Source organism: Xiphias gladius, chromosome 21 (assembly GCF_016859285.1).
Source record: "Xiphias gladius isolate SHS-SW01 ecotype Sanya breed wild chromosome 21, ASM1685928v1, whole genome shotgun sequence".
Classification (NCBI taxonomy): Eukaryota; Metazoa; Chordata; class Actinopteri; order Istiophoriformes; family Xiphiidae; genus Xiphias; species Xiphias gladius.
This window is the reverse complement of record NC_053420.1, coordinates 2,858,618-2,878,538: the sequence shown is the minus strand read 5'-3', so window position 1 is coordinate 2,878,538 and position 19,921 is coordinate 2,858,618. Positions and strand designations below refer to the sequence as shown.

At 40.5% G+C, this 19,921-nt stretch overlaps 1 protein-coding gene across 1 annotated transcript in view; it reads left to right on the top strand.

Annotated features, from left to right (window-relative positions):
- Positions 1-17,525: 17,525 nt before the first annotated feature.
- The window catches only part of angpt4 (angiopoietin 4), a 59,347-nt gene continuing 56,951 nt past the window's right edge, over positions 17,526-19,921 (top strand). The window contains exon 1 of the mRNA XM_040115452.1: positions 17,526-18,010. Within this exon, the coding sequence (XP_039971386.1) occupies positions 17,624-18,010 (387 nt within the window). The 5' untranslated portion in view covers positions 17,526-17,623. The remainder of the gene's footprint in view (positions 18,011-19,921) is intronic.

Here is a 19,921-nt window from a genome sequence, read left to right as displayed (position 1 = left end):
TGTAAAGACATAGAATTTATAGTCATTTTTATTGTTTCTTACTCAGCAGAACTGTCTTTGCTACACTACTATGACCATAAATTATATGTAATTTAAAAAAAATTGAAGCATATTAATGATCAGCCCTGATTTGCCTGATTTGAGTTGAGTCTGAGTCCTGATTTAATTTTTCTGTGCATATTTGTGATCGTGTTTTTTGGCGTATCATTAATTTTTTGGTACAACTTTAAGCTGGGTGTTGCTGTCTGCTCTGCCAAGTGCTGCCACGGTGTCTTTTTAGATTCAACCACCAGGAGTCACCAAAGTCAGTTTTTTTTTTAATCCCAGTGGCTTTAATATTCGGGATAAAAATGGAAATAACTCATCATATTTTTAGTTTTGTATTACATTTTTTTAAATTGTCAAAGCAAACAAACAAACTTAACATATCACTTCACTCCACCAGAGGTATATTTCATGTACTCAAAGTATTTCATTAATTACTGTCTTTCATATATGTATGTGAGTAAAACTGAGAGCCAAACAAATGTCTATTTAAAAAAAAATGCAGTACAGTGTGTTTTGAAACTGTCGGACTTCTACATTTATTGCTGGCTGTAATGAAGTACATTAACTTAAAACAACTGCCTCAAACCGGTTCACAGAACATGTTGATAATGGTGTATTTTGTAGAAGCAAGGTAGTATAACATTTATCAGTCTGTAACATGAGTAATCAGGGAGCACTAATCGTTTTATCTGTCATCAGTGAGAAGATGAGTAGAAGGAAGCTCTTCATTATGTTGGTTTTGGATGCTGATGTCCTCAGTCAGATTAGTTACCTCCCAGACAGTTATTTCAGTTTCCTCTTGTCAGTTTGTCTCTACAGCCGGTTGGTCTCAAAGGGTCGTGTTTCCTGTATCTATGTGTTATGTGACCTAAAAAGGTCTTGCGCCCACCTTCTGTCTATCCTTCCCCTTTTGTTTCTTTATCATAATTTCTTCTTTATTATACCTTGCTTCTTGGCAGTAAATAGGAAACGGGTGGTGAGAGAGAGAAAAATACACTGTGGATTAATAGGAAGTCCCTGACACAACATGTCAAAAATAATAGAACACTACTAGTAATAATAATAATGATGGTCATGAACTTTATTTGTGTAGCACTATTCATAGAAGAAATGCAGCCCAAATGCTTCACAATAAAATAAATTACATGCACAGAGTGCTTCACATGAAAATAGGGATAAAATTGACATTTAAACAGGGAATCAAAATTTCATTATTATTTAAGATAAGTTCTGATACATAGAATGCATTATCATGAAGCAAAGTGCCAAATAGTCTGTGTCAAGAAAGTCCTAGCTAAAGGCTAAAGTGAAGAGGTAAGCGTTGAGGTTACTTTTAACAGTATTTGGCGAGTTTGCTTCCCTGATATCTATAGGTAGTGCGTTCCATATCTTAGGTGTGTAATTGACTAAGGCTGCATCCCCGCTGTCTTTTGGTTGTTGCTGGGAACCTCCAATGAGCCGGCAGCAGATTATCTCCGTGTTCTTGAAAGCATATAGTTAACAAGGGAGTTAACAATGTAGCTTGGCTCTAGCCCATCAAGTGCTTTGTAAACGAGGATGAGGGCTTTAAAATCAATTCTAAATGTTTCAGGAAGCCAGTGCAGGGCAGGTGAAACGAGTGATTTGCTGTCTCCTCTTGGTTCCTGTTAATAGCCAAGCTGCAGAAGTTCGGATGAGCTGAAGTCTCTGTGTTGTCTGTGTTTTTTGTGATTTTATACAGAATCTACTGCACAGTTCTTAAATCTACGAGTGAGTGTACTGCAGCTTTTCAAGTGTGTTAATGGCAGGAGATATTGTTCATTTGATACTGGAAGCTGTCATAAGCTAACAGAGCTTCACAGAGAGATGTGGGAACTGACAACAGCAGCGGTGATGACTATGAACGTGATAGTAATGATGATACACACCCCATCATCTAGTTTTTTTTTTACAGCACTGCATCATCAGCTTTACCCAGTTAGGCTGTTTAAAGCCAACAGAATGTGAATCACACTGCATTTCCTGCCCACAAAAACCCAGCAAACTGCCTCAGGCTGAGAGGTGATTTTGGTGTGATGGTATTGCTGGATCACATGATGCACACGGGACCAAAACACTTTTTTTCTCATACACAATAATGACAAAAGAAACAGCTTTACAATCATGAATTATTATTTCTCAGCATTACAAACACTGATATCATCATAATGTCGTCCATCAGTAAATGATTTTATACCATTCATTTGTGCAGATAGTAAGTCCACGCAACTAGAGGAAGTGTGTGATGCACATGCTCTCAACAGGCTTGGCTGGAGAAAGATTAGTGCTGTTGGCCAAAAATGCAAATTCAAACTTTTCTCAAATTATTTTTTAAAGAGGAAATGAAAAAAAACAACCTACATTTAACACATGAAATGTGCAGACCACTAATTTGTTCACGTGAAAATATCTGTGAATCGGGAATGTTGACAAACTGAATGCATATAGGCAATCTGTCATTAACACAAGGAGATGCTGAGACAATCCCACATAAGGTCAGCAAGCCTTAATATTGTGCACAAACCGTTTACCACCTGTAGAGTGGTGGACCTGACTACTCAAATGTTGAGAAGGTCTTCCCAAGAAAAACAACAGTAAGTGCCCCTAAACAAAACACATGAAGTTTACATTCAAGTGTTCGAAGGAATTATGACTTTTATCCGTCAGGAGCGTTCCCGAACCTTTACCTGTACCCATGATGACAAAGTTCCCCTAAATTCAATTAAGTTCCAATTTCAACCTAAACCATGATCTTTCCCTAACCAAGTCTAATTTGTGCCTATACATAATGTAAACCTTAACCATAGTGTTGTCACATCATGAAATGATTTATTTTTCTACAGTGATTTGTAACAACAAATTTTGACTTTCAATTTGGAGGATTTGTTGCATTTGATTTGATTTGTTTGTTCTTATCCAAGAACATATTGGAAATGGGGGGGGGGTGAAGAAAGCAAAGAGAACACAGAATTAAAAAGTATGATGAGTCTTGTTGTTTTGCTAAGTGGAGACAGCAAATGATTATTCAGTCAGGGATGCTTACTGTATTTCAAAGAACTGACCATATATAGTAAATGTTGTAAAGTTAGATTTGTATGGAAATGGCTCTGTTGTTTCGAGCGAGCACTCAAAGAATCCGAGCAGTGACGAGGATTCTGCTGAGAGACCAAATCCCCCTTGATAAACACACACAGGCATTAAATCTAAGTTCAATCAACAGCACCAAATACCACAAAAGGAGGAGGTCGTGGTGGTGGACTGAGCTGTGGCAGAGGACGGTGTTGGCACGAACCTATCAGCAGAGTAACAGTGAGGGAGTGTCAGTTTATAGTGTCCGCACTGTACACCTGCATGAATAAATTGGATGGTACTAGCCACACAGCTTATGAGCCAATCATCGTGAAGCATACTGAAAACTGCCGATGCCACTCAGCCACCAGGAGCATCTTCGGTGCTCTGCCTAAACTAACTGTATGCTTCATTTTTCATTATTCATATAGTAATCTATTCTTTTCAGGTAATCAATTATTCATTTAAGCTATAAAATTGTACATAGATTGCACTGCCCATCTGGAGCAGACAGGGGTTCAATGTCTTGGTTTAAGGACACTTCAACACACTGGTATCCAACCACCTACCATTGGGGGCAAAATAGACACACACAGGGATATGCAAGGCACTGACCAAGCTCCTGTTAATCCACCGGTGTTCAACAACAGAGCGTGTGATTGTGTGAAGCAAGTGTGTGGTAATTAAAATATGATTCGATGGTTGCAGAAGAAACCATTAAAGGAGCATCCTGCAGTACGTTCTGGCATCTGCAGCACCAGAAAGTCCTCACACTGACCTCCCCACACACCACCATATTGTGTTGATTGAGCTGAAGCCTACGATTTAAGGCCGTCTCTCACAACTAATAACACAGATCATTTTTCTTGACAATCCTCTCTGGATATCTTGGCCCTGTGGACTGGGAGGTACACTCGCCTCATTTTGAAAAAAGCTAATGGTTTTTGGCCAGTGCTATGGGTTTGGAGTCTGATAACGTATGTCATCTGCTCCAAGTGAAACATGGAACAATGGCTGAATGTGTGTTAATGGTTTATGAGTGTGTTTGCGAATCTGGAAAGAAAACAGAGATAAGATAGAGATTTTATATGGTTAGGGGTCTGCAGAGCAAATCCAAGTGCTCCAACACACACACATGCAGGGTTGATTGGTGTTTATAAAGACTGGCTGTGATTTATTGTGATTTATTAGTTATTTATGATCTGTTGGTGGAAAGAACATTTACAAGGGCGACCGAACGAGCTGAATGAGAGTGATAAACTACAGACTACAAAGAGGCCAGCAACCTGATACGTGATGGGGTTTTTTTTTAATGTATTTTTTTTGTTTGTTTGTATTTTGTTTGGTGGATTTGTTTTCCTTTTTTTGTGTGACTACAGGTATGTTATACCCCATTATCACCCCAAGTCCAGTTGTAAATACTTGAAGATGGATAGTGACCAGATTACACCCCCAGAGCCCAATCACAACAGCCTTTCGTAGTTGCCTTGTTAAAACCATGCATCTCCATGATGTCAGCAAAGAAAAACAGCTGTTGTCAGGTTTTTCTGTGAATATATTTTTCAGATCCAATTGGTTTTTAAATTGTTTTTTGGCTTAAGAAGTAGGAATGTTTTCTCAACTTATAAAGAAACACTTAATCCTTAAGTTTTTCAGAAAAAAGTCAAAATCACCAAATTTGGAGATGCACTGTTTTCAGTGGAGAGTGAGGATTTTATAAAAGTGCAATTTCTTATCCAAAATCACTTCATTTCAGTGGGAATTGTGGCGACTTTATACTTCTACGAGGAAGTGAAGTTTAGTCACAGAGAGCTTTGGAGAAGCCACAATGGAAACGAGTGGCGCTCCCCTCCGTCTCCATCACTCTTCTCTACTTCCGGTAGAGACAGTCAGTTTTGTGGCTAGGTCATTTTGATTTTTCAATTTGGTCATGAGTCTAATGTTTGCAGCCCACGGTGCTGTTGCTCCTACATTGCTGTGTGTACAATGACACAGCTAAATAAAAAGGGCAGTGATTCAACTGACAAAATGAGAGTCGACTTGGGGTCTTCTCGACTGATGACTCGATTCATCACCTCTTATGTTGCAGCCCTAATGGAAAAGGTGAAGTAGGGGTGATTAGCATGTTTCTTCAACTTTGGTAAATCAGTCCATCTTTGGCGAACATCAACACGCATATTTGTGCTGTTGACCAATGGCAATCCATCGATACTGACCTATGAGAAGACAAAATGGACAAAGTTATGATAGTAGGTGTGGGCAACCATCCAAGTTTTATTTATTTATTATGTTTTTATCCAAAATAAAAATACACCAGAGCTACAAACAATTCTTAGAACATAAACTATGGGCTTTAATATACAGTACATATATCAAGAGTAGGTTCTTTCATTCAAGTACAGTGGGTATATGTACCATGCAGTTTTATATAATCTCTTGAATGAGAAGCACAAAAGAAGAATAGAAGTTATGTCTTCATATCTATTTTGCCAAGAATTAAACTAGCCACAACTAATGATATAAACAATTAAAGTGCAACAGCAAATACGTTTTTGCTGACTGGATTCTCTGCAGAGGTGATGTCATTTTTGATTGATTCCCTACATTTATTATCAGCAGCGGAGCCGCCAGGAGGTGGTGTGGTTGAATGGTGGACATACCAGGGCTCATGTCCAGGTTCGGGAAAGATGGTGGTGTTTGTTAAATGTAAATAATCACGTTGCGTCTGAAGTCAGTGTGAACTTTTTCTGTATTAAACCAGAAGTGCTTTGAGGGCTTAAACATAACCATAAAAAGTTTAATAATACGTTCTCTTAAACCTATATTTGTATATACAAATATGTGTATTTATATGTACACGTGTATATTAATATATCCATGTTTGTGACTTGACAAATATGTAAATCACCAGCATATCGTCGTCATGTCAATAGAAAACATAACCCCGTTACAATTACGTTTCCTAAAAAACTGCTGTTGCACTTTAGTTGAATAAAAACGTAATTCCTAGGAGACACGGTTGCACAAGTAGTTACCAACTCATCACACTTCCAGCACAAACTATTTTGTGAGGATGAATGAGTAAATTTCACTGTGCCACTTGCTGGCGAGACCAGTCAAGAGTAACATCAAGCACAACAAGCATTGTTCACCCCTGGTGCCATCCCGCGTGTGCAACGTTGCAGGAACAGCTCAGAGTTTCAACAGACCTTGAAACTGCAAAAGCGCTGATGCATCTCCCATCATGCACAGAACACCAGCACAAGAACGTTAACAGGTGCCAGCTTTGACATGTTTTGGAAAACGCGTCAGTCAACTTTGTCACACAGCAGTCCATGAGTATTTAGCACATTTTAAGGTTTAAATGTCTCCAGTTTGATTGCTGGCAGTTAGTTTGATGATATACTGTATAAAAGCAGAGCAGGCAGGAGAAGTTGAGGGCCTTTTCAGTTTTGGACGCTAAGTGTGAGGCTGTGGCTATTTCCTGGAAGAAGTACGTACCATTTCAGACCTGGTAAATAGTGACCCGGAAAAAGAATCTCTACAAAAGGTTTCTCGGTTCATTTCTTTTGGCGCACCAATTGTGATGGACAGAAAGATGAACAAAAGAATGATGTTATAATGAGAGACAAGTCTTAATTGGCATCTAGCATTTGAAAAGCAGAGGAGATGTCTGTGTGACAGGCTTACACTCCTGTATAGTTACAAAAAATGTCTTATGGTAGGAGAGAGTGTAGGCGCTTTACTGTAAAGTTTGATTGATGAGGGTTAATGTTATCCTGGAGTTAGGGGAGCTGTAGTGTGTTTACTTTGGGATTTAAAAGCCTGTCAGTAAGAAGCGGCTGCAGGGTGACCCCCTGTAAATTCCACTCTGTAACTGTCAGACACTCATTTATCCAACCCGCAGGTCTAAACCCACCCACCGATTGGCTGACAACAAGGCCAGGTGCTCTGTGACTGATGTATAATGTGGTACATCCTTTTTAAATAAATAATCCTGCAATTTGACTCTCACCCACGCTGTGTTACATTTCTGAAATGGCACTAAAACAGGCAGAAATTTTTGCTTTGAGGATTCATCTTTTTGTTTGTTTCTGTATCATTAATTCACTGAGTGACCTTGTTAATCTTCATAGCTGCTCTTATCAGGTTTCGAATTACTTTTGTGATACAGTTAGAATGAAGCAGATAATACAGTATAAACATTTTCATCACTAATGGTGGGAAATCTTCCTCCATTTATGCCAAGGTTTTGAAATCTCTAAAAAGATGAAGTCTTCCCAAAGATATAACCAGAGTAAATTCCTCTTTTTGAAGTAATGATATGTTTTAACTCCCTCCCTGAAGTATTTCTGTCTCCAGAAACACTTGACGAGGAGATTAGTTTACATGCTACTGTGTATAAACTGAGACATTTTCATTAAATACAATATCATTGCAAGAAACAGAAGAAGCCTGACCTCTTTATTTCACATTTTAGCTTTTCAGTAGGGCTCCCACAGTGCTTAATGGAAAAAATGCCATTAACTACTCTTAAACTGACATTATCACTTTCTAATGTCCAGTGCATTATAGGAGATTTTTTTTCCCTCTTTTTTGGGGGGGGTATTTCTCCACTTTCGCTCAACCTGCCTAGCGTATATACTTCTGCTACCGTAACTTTTCTACATTTCCCAGAATTCTTTCTGAGGCTATAGCTGGCGAGGGAATTGCTCTCTCTGCTCTGGTCTTTTTTCCTCTGCATGTATGATCATAAAATGTCGGTACAAAATGGCAGCTCGAAAAACAAGCTCGGACTGACACAAGTTACTTATAAGATTGCCTCAACCAGACATCAGAAATCTTCAGTGTTATTCGAGTGAATGAGAAAAATAATGAAAACTATAAAATGGTTTAATGGTTTTATTTATTTATGTGGAGTATGTATTTGGACGTATAGAGCTGAAAGTGCATCGATCATCCCTGGTTCTGGTAGTAAAAGTCTAATTCATTTTCCCCATAGACAATGTAAGTTGACTTGCAGTTGGAGCTCCTCTGTGGCTTGGATGGACATGAAACTTTTCCTGTTGAAAAAGATTAATAGCTGTGTTAGAGAATATCTGATTCTTTTATAAAATCTCAAAGGCACAAGCCCCCGGATGTAAAAACTTCAGGGAAAAAGTTAAGTATGATTCCCAAGTGCGTTTTGGCAAAAAACAACGTCCAGTTGCAAAGCTTCAAGTTCTGTTACGTGTGCTGCTACTATTTGTTGAAGAAATGGATTTAACAGCCCTCAGCCTGTGCTTTTTGGTTCTGCGTCAATTTCGGATGAATTAAGCAACTATGGCGCCTTCAATGACGAACATCACTACTGCTCTGATTTGCCACTGTTACTGGCTACAGCAGCAGAGGCTCATAGGTCTCGTAGTATTTAGACCCATCCACCACAGCAAAGTGATACATACAAACATACACCTGTAGGATTGTTACATTATCTGAGTAAGTCCCATGTTTCTATGTTAAGTAATATTTAGGCAGCTGTGTCTAAATGTTATGTTTCTTTACAACTAAACTGCAACAGCAAATACGTTTTGTACTAAACATAATCATTGACTGGATTATGTTCAGAGGCAATTTTTTTTTTTTTTTTTAATGAATGAAGCGCTACATTTATAGGCAATAAAAGGACTTTGGTTAAGGTTTGGGAAAGATGGTGGTGTTGGTTAAATCCAAATAAACAGGTTTTGCATGAAGTCACTGTGAACTTTTCCTGTATTAAACCAGACCAGGATCTTTGCCAAACCTGAACCGAGAGCTGTGAGAGTCTAAACAGAAACATGAAAGCGTTTAATGAAGCTGGAGTCACTGCCGGTGGATGTTGTGCTGCAAGATCAGATATTTTGGCAGAAAATAAATACACTGTCTGAGAACATTTGGCCGATGAATTCAGTATCAACATATTTGCAACTTGCAAAATAGGTAAATTAACAACATTTCCTCATTACGTTTATTGAAAACAGAATCCACTCTGTTAGGTTTACTTCAGATGTATTTGCTGTTCCAGTTTAGTTGTATTGAAACCTAATTTCCAGGAGACAGTGTTGCACTGAGGATGTTGTTTAAAGCTAAATACAGAGCAGATGAAAAAACTTCTGGAACCAGCGGCTCATCACACTTTGCAGCTCTATAACCATCATGTTGATTTGCTAAGTAGCACAGACTGGATCATTCATCTCTCGGTATCTCTGTCTTATTGTTATGTAGTAAAACAAGAACTAGCTGCTATTCATTTGTGATGCTCTATGATGGATGTGATGTGCTCCTGTTCCTCTCTTCTCTTGTTCACTTCCACAGTGAGGTCAGAAGTCGCGGTCGTCTGCAGAATATCGGCACTGTAGCTCGAATAAATTCACCGTCTCGCTCAACGACAGTTAGGCAGAACCGGTGATTTGCTGACACAGAATTTTATTCCGAACAGTCTGCGTTTTGTTGTTTAATTATTTTAACATCACTTTTTTCAAATGAAGAGAAATCTCAGTGTGGGATGAAACTACACAAATAAAGCACTGCCAGTGTACTGCTTCGGTTTATTTGTGTTTAATAATATTTGTCAGTTCTTGCCCAATGTTACTTAGCAACAAAATATCCTGTAAGTATCGAAGGAATCACTGCAGCTTAAAAAAGATCAAAACCATCATAATGTCATGACTCTCTTAGATAGACGGCTTTGCACGGAGCCATAAAATCTCCAGTCGGCAGTTTGAGGCCCTTTAAAGTGCTGCTCAGTTCCTCTTTGAGATGCTTCATGTGAAATGATAAATAATGTCCGTAATCTTTTTTAATCTTTTTCTCAAAGTCAGTAAAGCTCAACAATTATGATTGAATGACCATAATAACAGTCAAGCTAAAGCACTTACAATCTTCAAGATAAACACATAACATAGACAAACATTGGAACTCTGCTTGTTAGATAGAAATAACTCTCATGTCCTGGAGCCCATCTGATACTTGAAAACTCTTCAGCCTAAACTGGTGCCCAATTTGGTCAAGAGTTTTCTGCACAGATTTTTAGTTTTCAAAACATCAGTCGAACAGCACAACAGCCTCCACTGCAGACAATCTGTTTACCTAGCCTGATAATCAGACTGAACTGCCATTTTGTTTCACTTTATTCATCCAACCTGACGTCATGCTCATGTTAGATTTCTGTTTTGGAGGGGATGTTAGTTGCTTCGTTTTGCCCTAACCACTCAGTAGTGAGGAGTCAGTATTTCTAGGACCGAGTGTTTTGTTTTTCTGTTCCACCTTCTGCTTCTATCGCATGTTTTTATCTTCTCACTTTAACTTTTTACTGTTTTTGTTTTCTATCCATCAGCAAGAATTGATGATGCTCAGCAGGGTTGACATAGACTATCCATCCATCCATCCATCCATGGCCACTCAGTTTGTATGTGTAATACCCTCCCTCTGTTTTTATGAATGAGTGAATGCTTCTCAGGTGACATCCCGTCATGTGTTTTTGCAGGTGTTGACAATTACAAAGTGTGAGGAGGGTCACCCCCTCATCCATCTCAGCAGCACCAACATTATTTCTCATCCCAGACCCTGAGTGTGCCATACGGTTATTGTGTTGACATATGTACTATATTCCATATACTGCAATGGAGCAGCAGTGCAGTAGTACCGTAGTCCCTGAGACAGCAGAGTGTAAGGGTGTGAGTGGAAAACTCCAAAATTCAAACCTTCATTTGTCAGCGAGCATCCGTCCTGCTGAATGGCCCTAACATCTGACCTTTAAATGGCGTAAAAAGAAAAGTTCATCCACTATTACCTTATATCCTGGAGATGGTGCAGGACTGACCTATTTTCATTTTAACATCCCACCCGCGGTCTTCTAAGAAAGAAACAAAAGTGCTATAAATTGATCATGTACATGTACAAAGAATCTAAAGCTGTATCGAAATACTTTTGTCATAATAGAATAACTAAAGGAAACTCCGATTTGTGAATTAGAAGAGGAGTAAACTGTGCTGGTGGTCTCGGCAGTTTTCTAGAAATGCCATCAGCTGTTGTTCATACTTGAATGTTGTGCTTGCTTACATTTGATCATCTTTATTTCCCAGTTGAGAGGCCAGGTTTTAAAACATTTCGGCGTCTCCTTCGACGTTGGATTGACGTTCATCGGTCTAATTAGTTGGGAGAGAACTTCTATAAAGTGCTGGACAGTGCAGACCTGTTACAGACAAGTCACCCACACATATTTAATTTTTACAGCTGTAGCTTTGGTCAGATGTGTAACATTAGAGTACAGTACAGTACAGTAATGTGTCCCTCTTCTATCTCAGATACACACAGTGAAAATACAGAGCTTGTTTTACATTCAAAGGGTTGTTGAAGTTTTTGGGTGTATAGGATACAGGTCTCTCTCCTCAGCTGTAGCATATTGACACTTTGCACAAACAAATTTTTTGGGGGTCTTGTTGGGTTAAATTTGTCCTAAAGTAGGTTGTTTTTGGCTCAGGTTGTATCATCTGGCTCAAAATCACAGTTTGCTGTGAGGTTCCCCTGTTGCATTTTCACTGTGTGCCATGTTTTGTGCGTTGCACTAACAACCAAGACCATGTGGATTTGTTGTTGTGTGGGGATTTGGGACTTTGGCTGCAATCCATTTGGCCTTGCTATGCCACTTGTTATGTAACAGCAAGGGCAAGCAAACCCGCTTAAATGGAGTCCAGGCAGTGTGAGTTGGCAGGTATGAGGCCGAATGATCATCAGAGAAGCAGCAGGTGGTGGGGATGCCATGGTAAATTTAAATTTCATCTTTTCACAGCTGGCAGAGACAGTACCGTGTCTTTTACCATTTGGATTCAGCCACTACAGTGTGAGATGAGCCTGCATATTTGTCATCAACCCTGTTTCCTAAAAAATTATGTTACTATACAACTAAACTGCAACAGCAAACACATTTCTTCGGAAACGTAATTGCAACCAGATTAGGTTTTCTTTTAATGTAATGAGCCTATTTTGTTAATTTATGTACTTGGCAAGTCGCAAATATGTTGATACTGAGCAAGTCAGTAAAATGTTCACAGAAAATGTGTTTTCTGCTAAATATCTGATCTTATAGTACAATATCCACTGGTAGTGACTACAGCATCATTAAACTGTTTTATGGTTCTGTTTTGTCATGAGAAACAGAGGAACCCGAATGCAAGACGCTGAACACAGACAGTCTCAACAGAAACAGGGAGTTTATGCAGATAACTGGATGGAGAGCATTGCCTTGGGGCAGGGAAGTGAAGGGGAAGATGGCTGTAGGCATGAGAGGTGCTGAGTGAGGAGCAGGGAATGGTGGAGGTCGTGATGGCCAGGCAGAGGGTGGAGTTGCTGGCTGGATGGGTTGATGCAAAGGTCTGGGGGGACTGTGGGTCGAGGAATGCAAGTGGAGGTGGTGGGCAGAGTCATGGGAAGGCTTGAGGGTAGCAGGTTTGTAGATGGAGGAGAAGCAGGGAGCGTTGCAGGCAGATGGGAGGTGGAGATGTGAAGAATGATGAAGCTGGGAGGAAGTGGAGCGTGGCACTCAGCAGGACAAACAAACAGCCAAGGCCATGACACGTTTAGACTTTCACAGCACATTGTTCATTGTTCTAGGAGGATCCTGGTCTGGTTTAATAGAAAAAAGTTCACAGTGACTTCAGACACAACCTGTTTATTTACATTTAACCAAAACCAACGTATTTGCTGTTGCAGTTTAGTTGTGTGTAAATGTAATTTCCAGGGGACAGGTTTGTTGTTAGTCTGCATTGTTTATGATGTTACTGGTGTATGTGGCATTTCATTTACATGCTGCACAGTGCAGTCAAATTAGGCTGGTTTAAGGGTCATTTGCTGTTGAAAGTTGAAACCACATGGAAGCGGCACGAACCGTAATTGTGTTGGCTGGATTTTGGAGTGCGCCCATTCCTTTGGAAGTCTTCTCACTTTTATTTGGACTGAATAAAAACACCCTACAATCCCCATGTCTGGACTTCCCTGAAAACAGTCAATGCTTTCCACGATACATGTCATGTATACCTGCATATATGGGAAAGAAATGTGCTTTTTAGTTAGTTTTTCTGTACCTTAAAGTTTTATTAGCCTGTCTTGATGTGTCATCCTCTGGTTCATCTTCATAGAAGCTAAGGCGATGGATGTAATAGTAATACCACCAACAACAACAATGGTAAAGAAATCTGAAAACCAGCATGAGGTCAGTTAATCTGTTTAAACTTTGTTTTCTTTCAATACTGAATCCATTTGATGAGTTTTTGCCATAGTCAGTGCTACTACCACAGAAGTGTTTATTATTTCAACAGTGCAAACATAAAACACATAGAAACAATTTTGGCCTTTGTCTTCTTTGTGGGGCAGTGACTTATTCTGCAGATGGTAGTCAAACTTTATTCAAGCCAAGATGGTTATTTTTTTCATCTGAAACCTCAAGACAGGAAATCTTTCTCTGTCCTTTTCTCTTGCTCGCTCTCTCACATTATTTTTTGACTATTTCTTTTTCACTGCTTCTTTTTTTTTTCCACCCCCTTCTCCCGCCACCTCTTTCTTTATGTTCCATTATCTGAATGTTTTTTCTCTTTACGCATGGAAGAGAAACAATATTTCTTAATCACATCAGATATTTAAAAGCAAGTAACATCAAAAAACAGTGAATGCATGATGTGAGAGTTTAGCGTGAAGACATGTTTTGTGGAATACAAGCAACATGTTGTTCGTCCCAAAATGGATGATATATTGGAGAAATTGAACCCCTGTTTTTCACTCAAATTCAGGAAAACGTGCTACCTGAGAAAACTGTCACCAGATGACCAAGCAACCAAACCATGATGTGAACATTGTGTCCAACAGCAAAGGAGGAGAGGAAGAGAGAAGCCAGATCCTGGACAAAAAGAGAGAAACACCAAGTTTAGCAAGGGACAGAATAAAAAAACACATCTTCATCCATCTATGCTTTCCCACAGAGGGAAGGTGAAAGGGCTGGTTCATGACTCATGTGCCCTCTGTTATTCCTGAAGAGACGAAAGTACAGGCACCACTTGGACACAGAACTGGAGAGGATAGAAATATCTCATGGCATGCCGTTCTAATCCTCCTTGGCATCCTAAAATGGCTGCGTTTGAGATTTTGCAATGCAGTCACCAAAAGGGGGATTTTTTTCATATTTGTGTGTGTAGAAACTCTCTTTCAGCAGAATTAAATAGGATACAATCTAATTTAGGTGACTTGATCAAAATTCAACTGAAATTCGAAGAGGAACAAGCACTTTTCCCATGCTAAGTAATCGGTTTTTGGCCACTCATGCACCAAAGAGGTTGAATGGCAGGATTCTCATCTTGTCAACTGAGAATCACCTATCTTAAATAAACCCTTAACCTAAGCGTAACCAATGCGGTTAACAACAACCAGTGCTCGTGGCTGGATGAATACAGGGCGCAGCAAAGTGCACCAGCAAATACATTTTGTGGGAAACGCAATCACTGGCTGGGGTATGTTCTGTGATGTTCAGGGCGTCGTATTTCTTGAACGAATGAAGCTTCACATTTCTTAACGACAGGAGTCGCCAGGAGGACGCCGGTTTCGGTTAAATGTAAATCAACAGGTTGTGTCTGAGGTCACTGTGACCTTTTTCTGTATTAAACCAGGATCGTCCCCTGACCCTCACCGAGTGCTGTGAGAGTCTAAACAGAACCATAAAACAGTTTAATGACGCTGGAGTCACCACCAGTGGATGTTGTACTGCAAGGTCAGATATTTTGGCAGAAAACAAATACATTGTCTGTGAACATTTGGCTGATGCATTCAGTATCAAGTTATTTTTCCACTTGCCAAATACATAAATTAACAACATATCCTTGTATGTTTCATACAAAACATATTTGCTGTTGCAGTTTAGTTGTATAGGAGACAGGGTTGGGTATCGATTAATTTATAGCTCTGAATTATTTCTTTCTGGTGCCTTTTATTACTGTTTACACATTTTTCATATAGTTGTATTTTATTTTATGCTGCATAATGCTTTTTTTTGTGTTTTCGAAGAACAGTCAGCAATTTTGTGTGGCACTGTCTGGACAATAGCTCATTACAATATTATCACTAATACATAAATAAAAGGGAGGTAATTAAAGCCTGTTGCACACAACATTAGATGAATTAAAAACTGATGTTTTGGCTCATGCCTCTGTCAGGGTGATGATGGGGAAATGCACATCAGATGTCACGAGAATTAAATGGAGGCTTTTTAACTTGGTATGAGAGTCGTTTTATATGTAACAGTTTGATGGTGTGTATCGAATGCATAGACTCACGCATGATATATGAAAAACAAACAATCCCTGTATCAAAGTTTTTACAATTGAAATAGAAATGGTGCAATTAGAGGATTTTGAGCAGGAAGACCAGCTCTAAGTCTCGCAGCGCTGTGCACCAGGCTCTCTGTCCACTCCAGTTCCCATGAGAATGATCTCTAGTTGGGGCAGAAGCCGTTCACTGTGTAACCTCTCTGCTTTCCCCCAAGGGGCCAATTGTGAGCATTAAGTGAGCGACCCAGTCCAGCCAAAACTAAGATGTATGCTGCAGCACAGCAGTAACAGTACACTGGGGTCAGTCCGTCTTCCGTTATGTCCAAATAAATAAATGGGTGGTGGTGAGATGATGAGAGCAGCTTATTATCTTCGCGTCCTCTTTGATCAGCAGAGGATGGTGCAGTAACACAATCTGGTACACAATCTCGTATTGCTCTTTCTATCTTTGCTTCCTCTTCTTGTTTTTTCACTTTAAATACATTTTAGGATATTTGTCTTCTCGCACAAATCTGTAAGTGTGTCTCTTATCTCTCCGTAAAAGTATTTTATCTGTAAGCGTATCTATCAGCTTCTGCAGAACGTCTTATCGCTATGCAAATAAACTCAATAATTGACATGTCACATTGTCCCACCGCATGTCGGGCTTGTGTTTCATAAGCCTGGGACCAAGCCATCTGTCTGGAACTAATCTTTGTATTGTATTTCCATGTAGAGTACGGAGCAGCAGGAGAGATGCGAGGCAGAGTGAAGGTACCTCCTGCGACAGAGAGAGCCAGACGGTTTTTAAACCAAACGCACTGGGACTACGTGGTTTACCTCGGCCCCCTGATGTCCTACAATGCCCCAGAGCATGGCTGTGTTTAGCGGAAAAAGTAAAATCTCGAGCTTCCAGTTGCTGACTCAGTATGAATGACCATACAAGGCATTGGGATTTACTTCAGAACTGGAAGATCAGTCAGGAAAGAAGATTACAGCAGTTACTAAACCCCGTTTAGATCTCTTTTTCTTCTTCTATCTTCTCGTTTCTTTCTGTCTTTCATCTGTCTGTCAACATTTAAGTTTCTTTTCCTGCCCCCTCTCTCTCACTGCTTGTCTATTTCACTTATCTTTTTACCCCCCCCCCATCTTTTTCATTCCCTTAATCTACCCCCTTTTACTTTTTCTGGCTGCTCCTCACTCCATCTTTCCTCCCTTTTTCCTTTCTTTCCCTCTCAGCCCACAAATAGAGAGGGTGCTCTAATAGACCTCCCTCAGGTCTCCTGTCCCTCCACTCCTCCCTCTTCTTCTCTGTCTCTCCTCCTTCCCCCTCTCCCCTCCCTCATTCATTCCTCCTTTTCTCAGCCAGCCCCAGATAAGAAGGGGGCAGAAGTATTTCTCTTTGGCCACTTCTGACACTGGAGCCACCAGAAAAGGATGGGAAGAAAAAAAGATTGCATTTTTCCTCTCTTCTTTATTCTTTTATTTCTGGACATTTGAGGATTGGGAGGTCCATTTTAGGTCCATCTTTGATTTACATGCAACTCTTTTCCCACGTTTCACCTTGCCTTTTAAACATCTCTTTTATTCTCTAAATCCGTTTGGACATTCACTATTCCCCATCCTCAAATCAATTCTACTCCCTTTTTTCCACTCCTTTTTTTTATCCTCTTAGCTTTCTCTCCATCCCTACTTTCCTGAGAGGGTCTGGACCTGCACCTGGTACATTAAGGACAGGAGTGAGTTTTAAGAAAACCATGAAAGACCTGCCCAGGGTCAAGCCAATGGACCCATCCTGAAATATTTTTATTAACAAGACAGACCCGGCACAGAGAACAAATTAAGACCCAAGGACGGAAGAAGGGGAGGAGAGAAGAAAGGAGATGGATCCCAAGTACTGACCAACTCGTTTGACATACATCTTCATCGCAAGTGAGGAGGGAACGGGAGACAATTTAATGTGAGACCACCAGCGCGTTCTTCAAGAAAAGTGATCCTCTGACATTTAAGAGAACAAGCTAAAGAGACTCGGAGCAGCATCAGACCTCCTGGATTGAGTGGTACGTGTATCTTGCACACAGATGTTTTCATAAAGTGAATTGGGGTCAAAGAGTGAATGAGCTTCTCTTGACCTTCTTTGCACTGAGAGAAAACATTTTAATATTGTTGAAAAGAGCGTCATGCAAGGCTTAAATCTCAGCCGAGGGTTGCTGTACCTTCTGCTGCTTTGGTCCTTGTCGGTCGTCGCTGATTCAGCTGGTGTTACGAGCACAGAACGAGGAGGAGCTGGAAGAAGCCAGAGGAGAGGAGGAGGTGGCGGCGGAGGAGGAGGTGCAGAGAAGAAAAAGAGGTACCACCGCATCCAACATGGCCAGTGCAGCTACACCTTCATCCTCCCGGAGCTTGACGGATGCCAGGCTGGAGGATCGCCGTCACAATATGGTGGCGCTCACAGCAGGGCGAGTGTCGTGCAGAGAGACTCGCCACCGATAGACGGTGAATGGTCGGCTCAGAAACTGCAGCACCTTGAGAGCACAATGGAGAACAACACACAGTGGTTGCAGAAGGTAAGAGACGAACAGTCTTCTTTTTTCTCGTTTGAAGACCATTGATCACCTCAATTTGACATAAATCATGTGTAGAAAAGACAAGTAGGTCGACAGTAAAAGGGGGAAAAAAAACATGCTAACTTTGCACCTGTACGGAGGAACGATGAAAGAATTCATTAATGTTTTTGTGCTTTGACGGTCGCCGAGAACCTGCTGCCAGACCAAAACTGTCCAAAAAGCTTTTTTATTTCTACTCTGAAGTGTTTCGCATGACTGCTGCAATACAACCACATGCGTGTGCACGTGTGAGTGTGTATGTGTGTGTGTTTGTTTGTGTTTGTGTTTGTGTGTTTGTGTTTTGCCACATGCAGTAGATGGATGCTCTGTCCTGGACCGTTCATCCCCTCAATGGACCTTGAGAAACAAAACAATAAGAAATATGTGTTGGACACCAATGAGTACTATGACGCAGGATTCTTTCAACACAAACTACATTAGTTGCAGCAGCTGTGTTTGCAGTGTGCGTGTGTGTGCGTGTGTGTGTGTCTGAAAAAGCTTAGATTTTCATGTGTGATGATCTGGAGGATAGAGATCAAAGTTGCGGGTTATGACTCTGAATGAGTGGCAGCTGGTTTCAATCAGGAGAAAAGAAGTGAGAGTTCCCTCCCGTTGTCCCAACAAACTATAATTCTTCCATCCGTTTCAGACTATACAGTGCTTAATGAAAGCCACTGTAAAACCTTGTTCCCCCATCATCTTGGATCTCTTCTGCAGACGCACTGGAGAAAGTTCTTACTGTACACAGTCATTAACATGCCTCCATGAAAGGCTGACTGCTTCTTGATTCTATTCCAGTAAACTGATGTCTCATAGTGAGTTATACGTCATCCATCATGGATTTTACAATCTCTGCATGTTTGAGCAAGAACGTTTTTCCTGTAACACAACTGTGTTTAAGTGATATCAATTTCTTCTGTATTTTCCCAATTTTGCTAAGATTAGCTAATCTCAGTTCCCTCTGCACCTCTTGTCACTGTTAACTCCACTAAGTTACACATGGCATAACCAGTCACGTCTTTTCACCCGTGATGAGCTTCACAGGGAGGCTGTAACGTGTAGGCGGACCTTGGTTGTCCCCCAGTCCCCCCCCCCCTCCGTGGTGCAGGAGACCAGACCAACCAGTAGGAGTTACCAGTGCAACAACAAGGATAGCAGCCCTCACTGGCTTCCCACCCATGAACATGTACAACCAAACCCGTGGTGGCACTACCAGGAACGTTACATTACCTGCAGCTTCAGACAGCTAAACAAGATAAGAGTCTCCAACCACGCAGCAGCTCTGTGAGGCTGTAGGTAGGCACAGTGGTGCTTTGAGCTAAAGGCTAACATCCGCATGCTAACATGGTCACAATGACAGTGTGCTGATGTTTTGCAGGTATAATGTTCACCATGTTCGTCATCTGTTCATCATAGCAGTTAGTCTGAGGCAGATGTGAATGTCACCATGGTCGTAACCATTGGACAAATTAAATTTTTTACCTGATGAAAAGTTAAGTCATTAGTACATATTTGTACAAAAATTCTCAATACATTTTGTAGATTTTTTACTGAATAGGTCAAAACTTTGAGCCACTGGTGGTGCTAGAGCAAAATTTAGGGGATCACCAAAGTCAGTCAGATTCATCCTCCGAGGACCACGAACGTCTGCAACATATTGCAGAGCAATTCATCCGCAGTTATTGAGATATTCCAGTCTGGAACGCAGTGGTGGACCAATTGACAGACTGACATTGCCATCCATGTAGATTTTTCAACGGTAAAATTACAGAAATTACATTTGTTCAACAAGCGAGTAGAAAAGCTGTCTGGTCTGTGGTAGTGATGACAAGATCTGCGTTCTATTAATACAACTGTGATTAAAGGTCCATT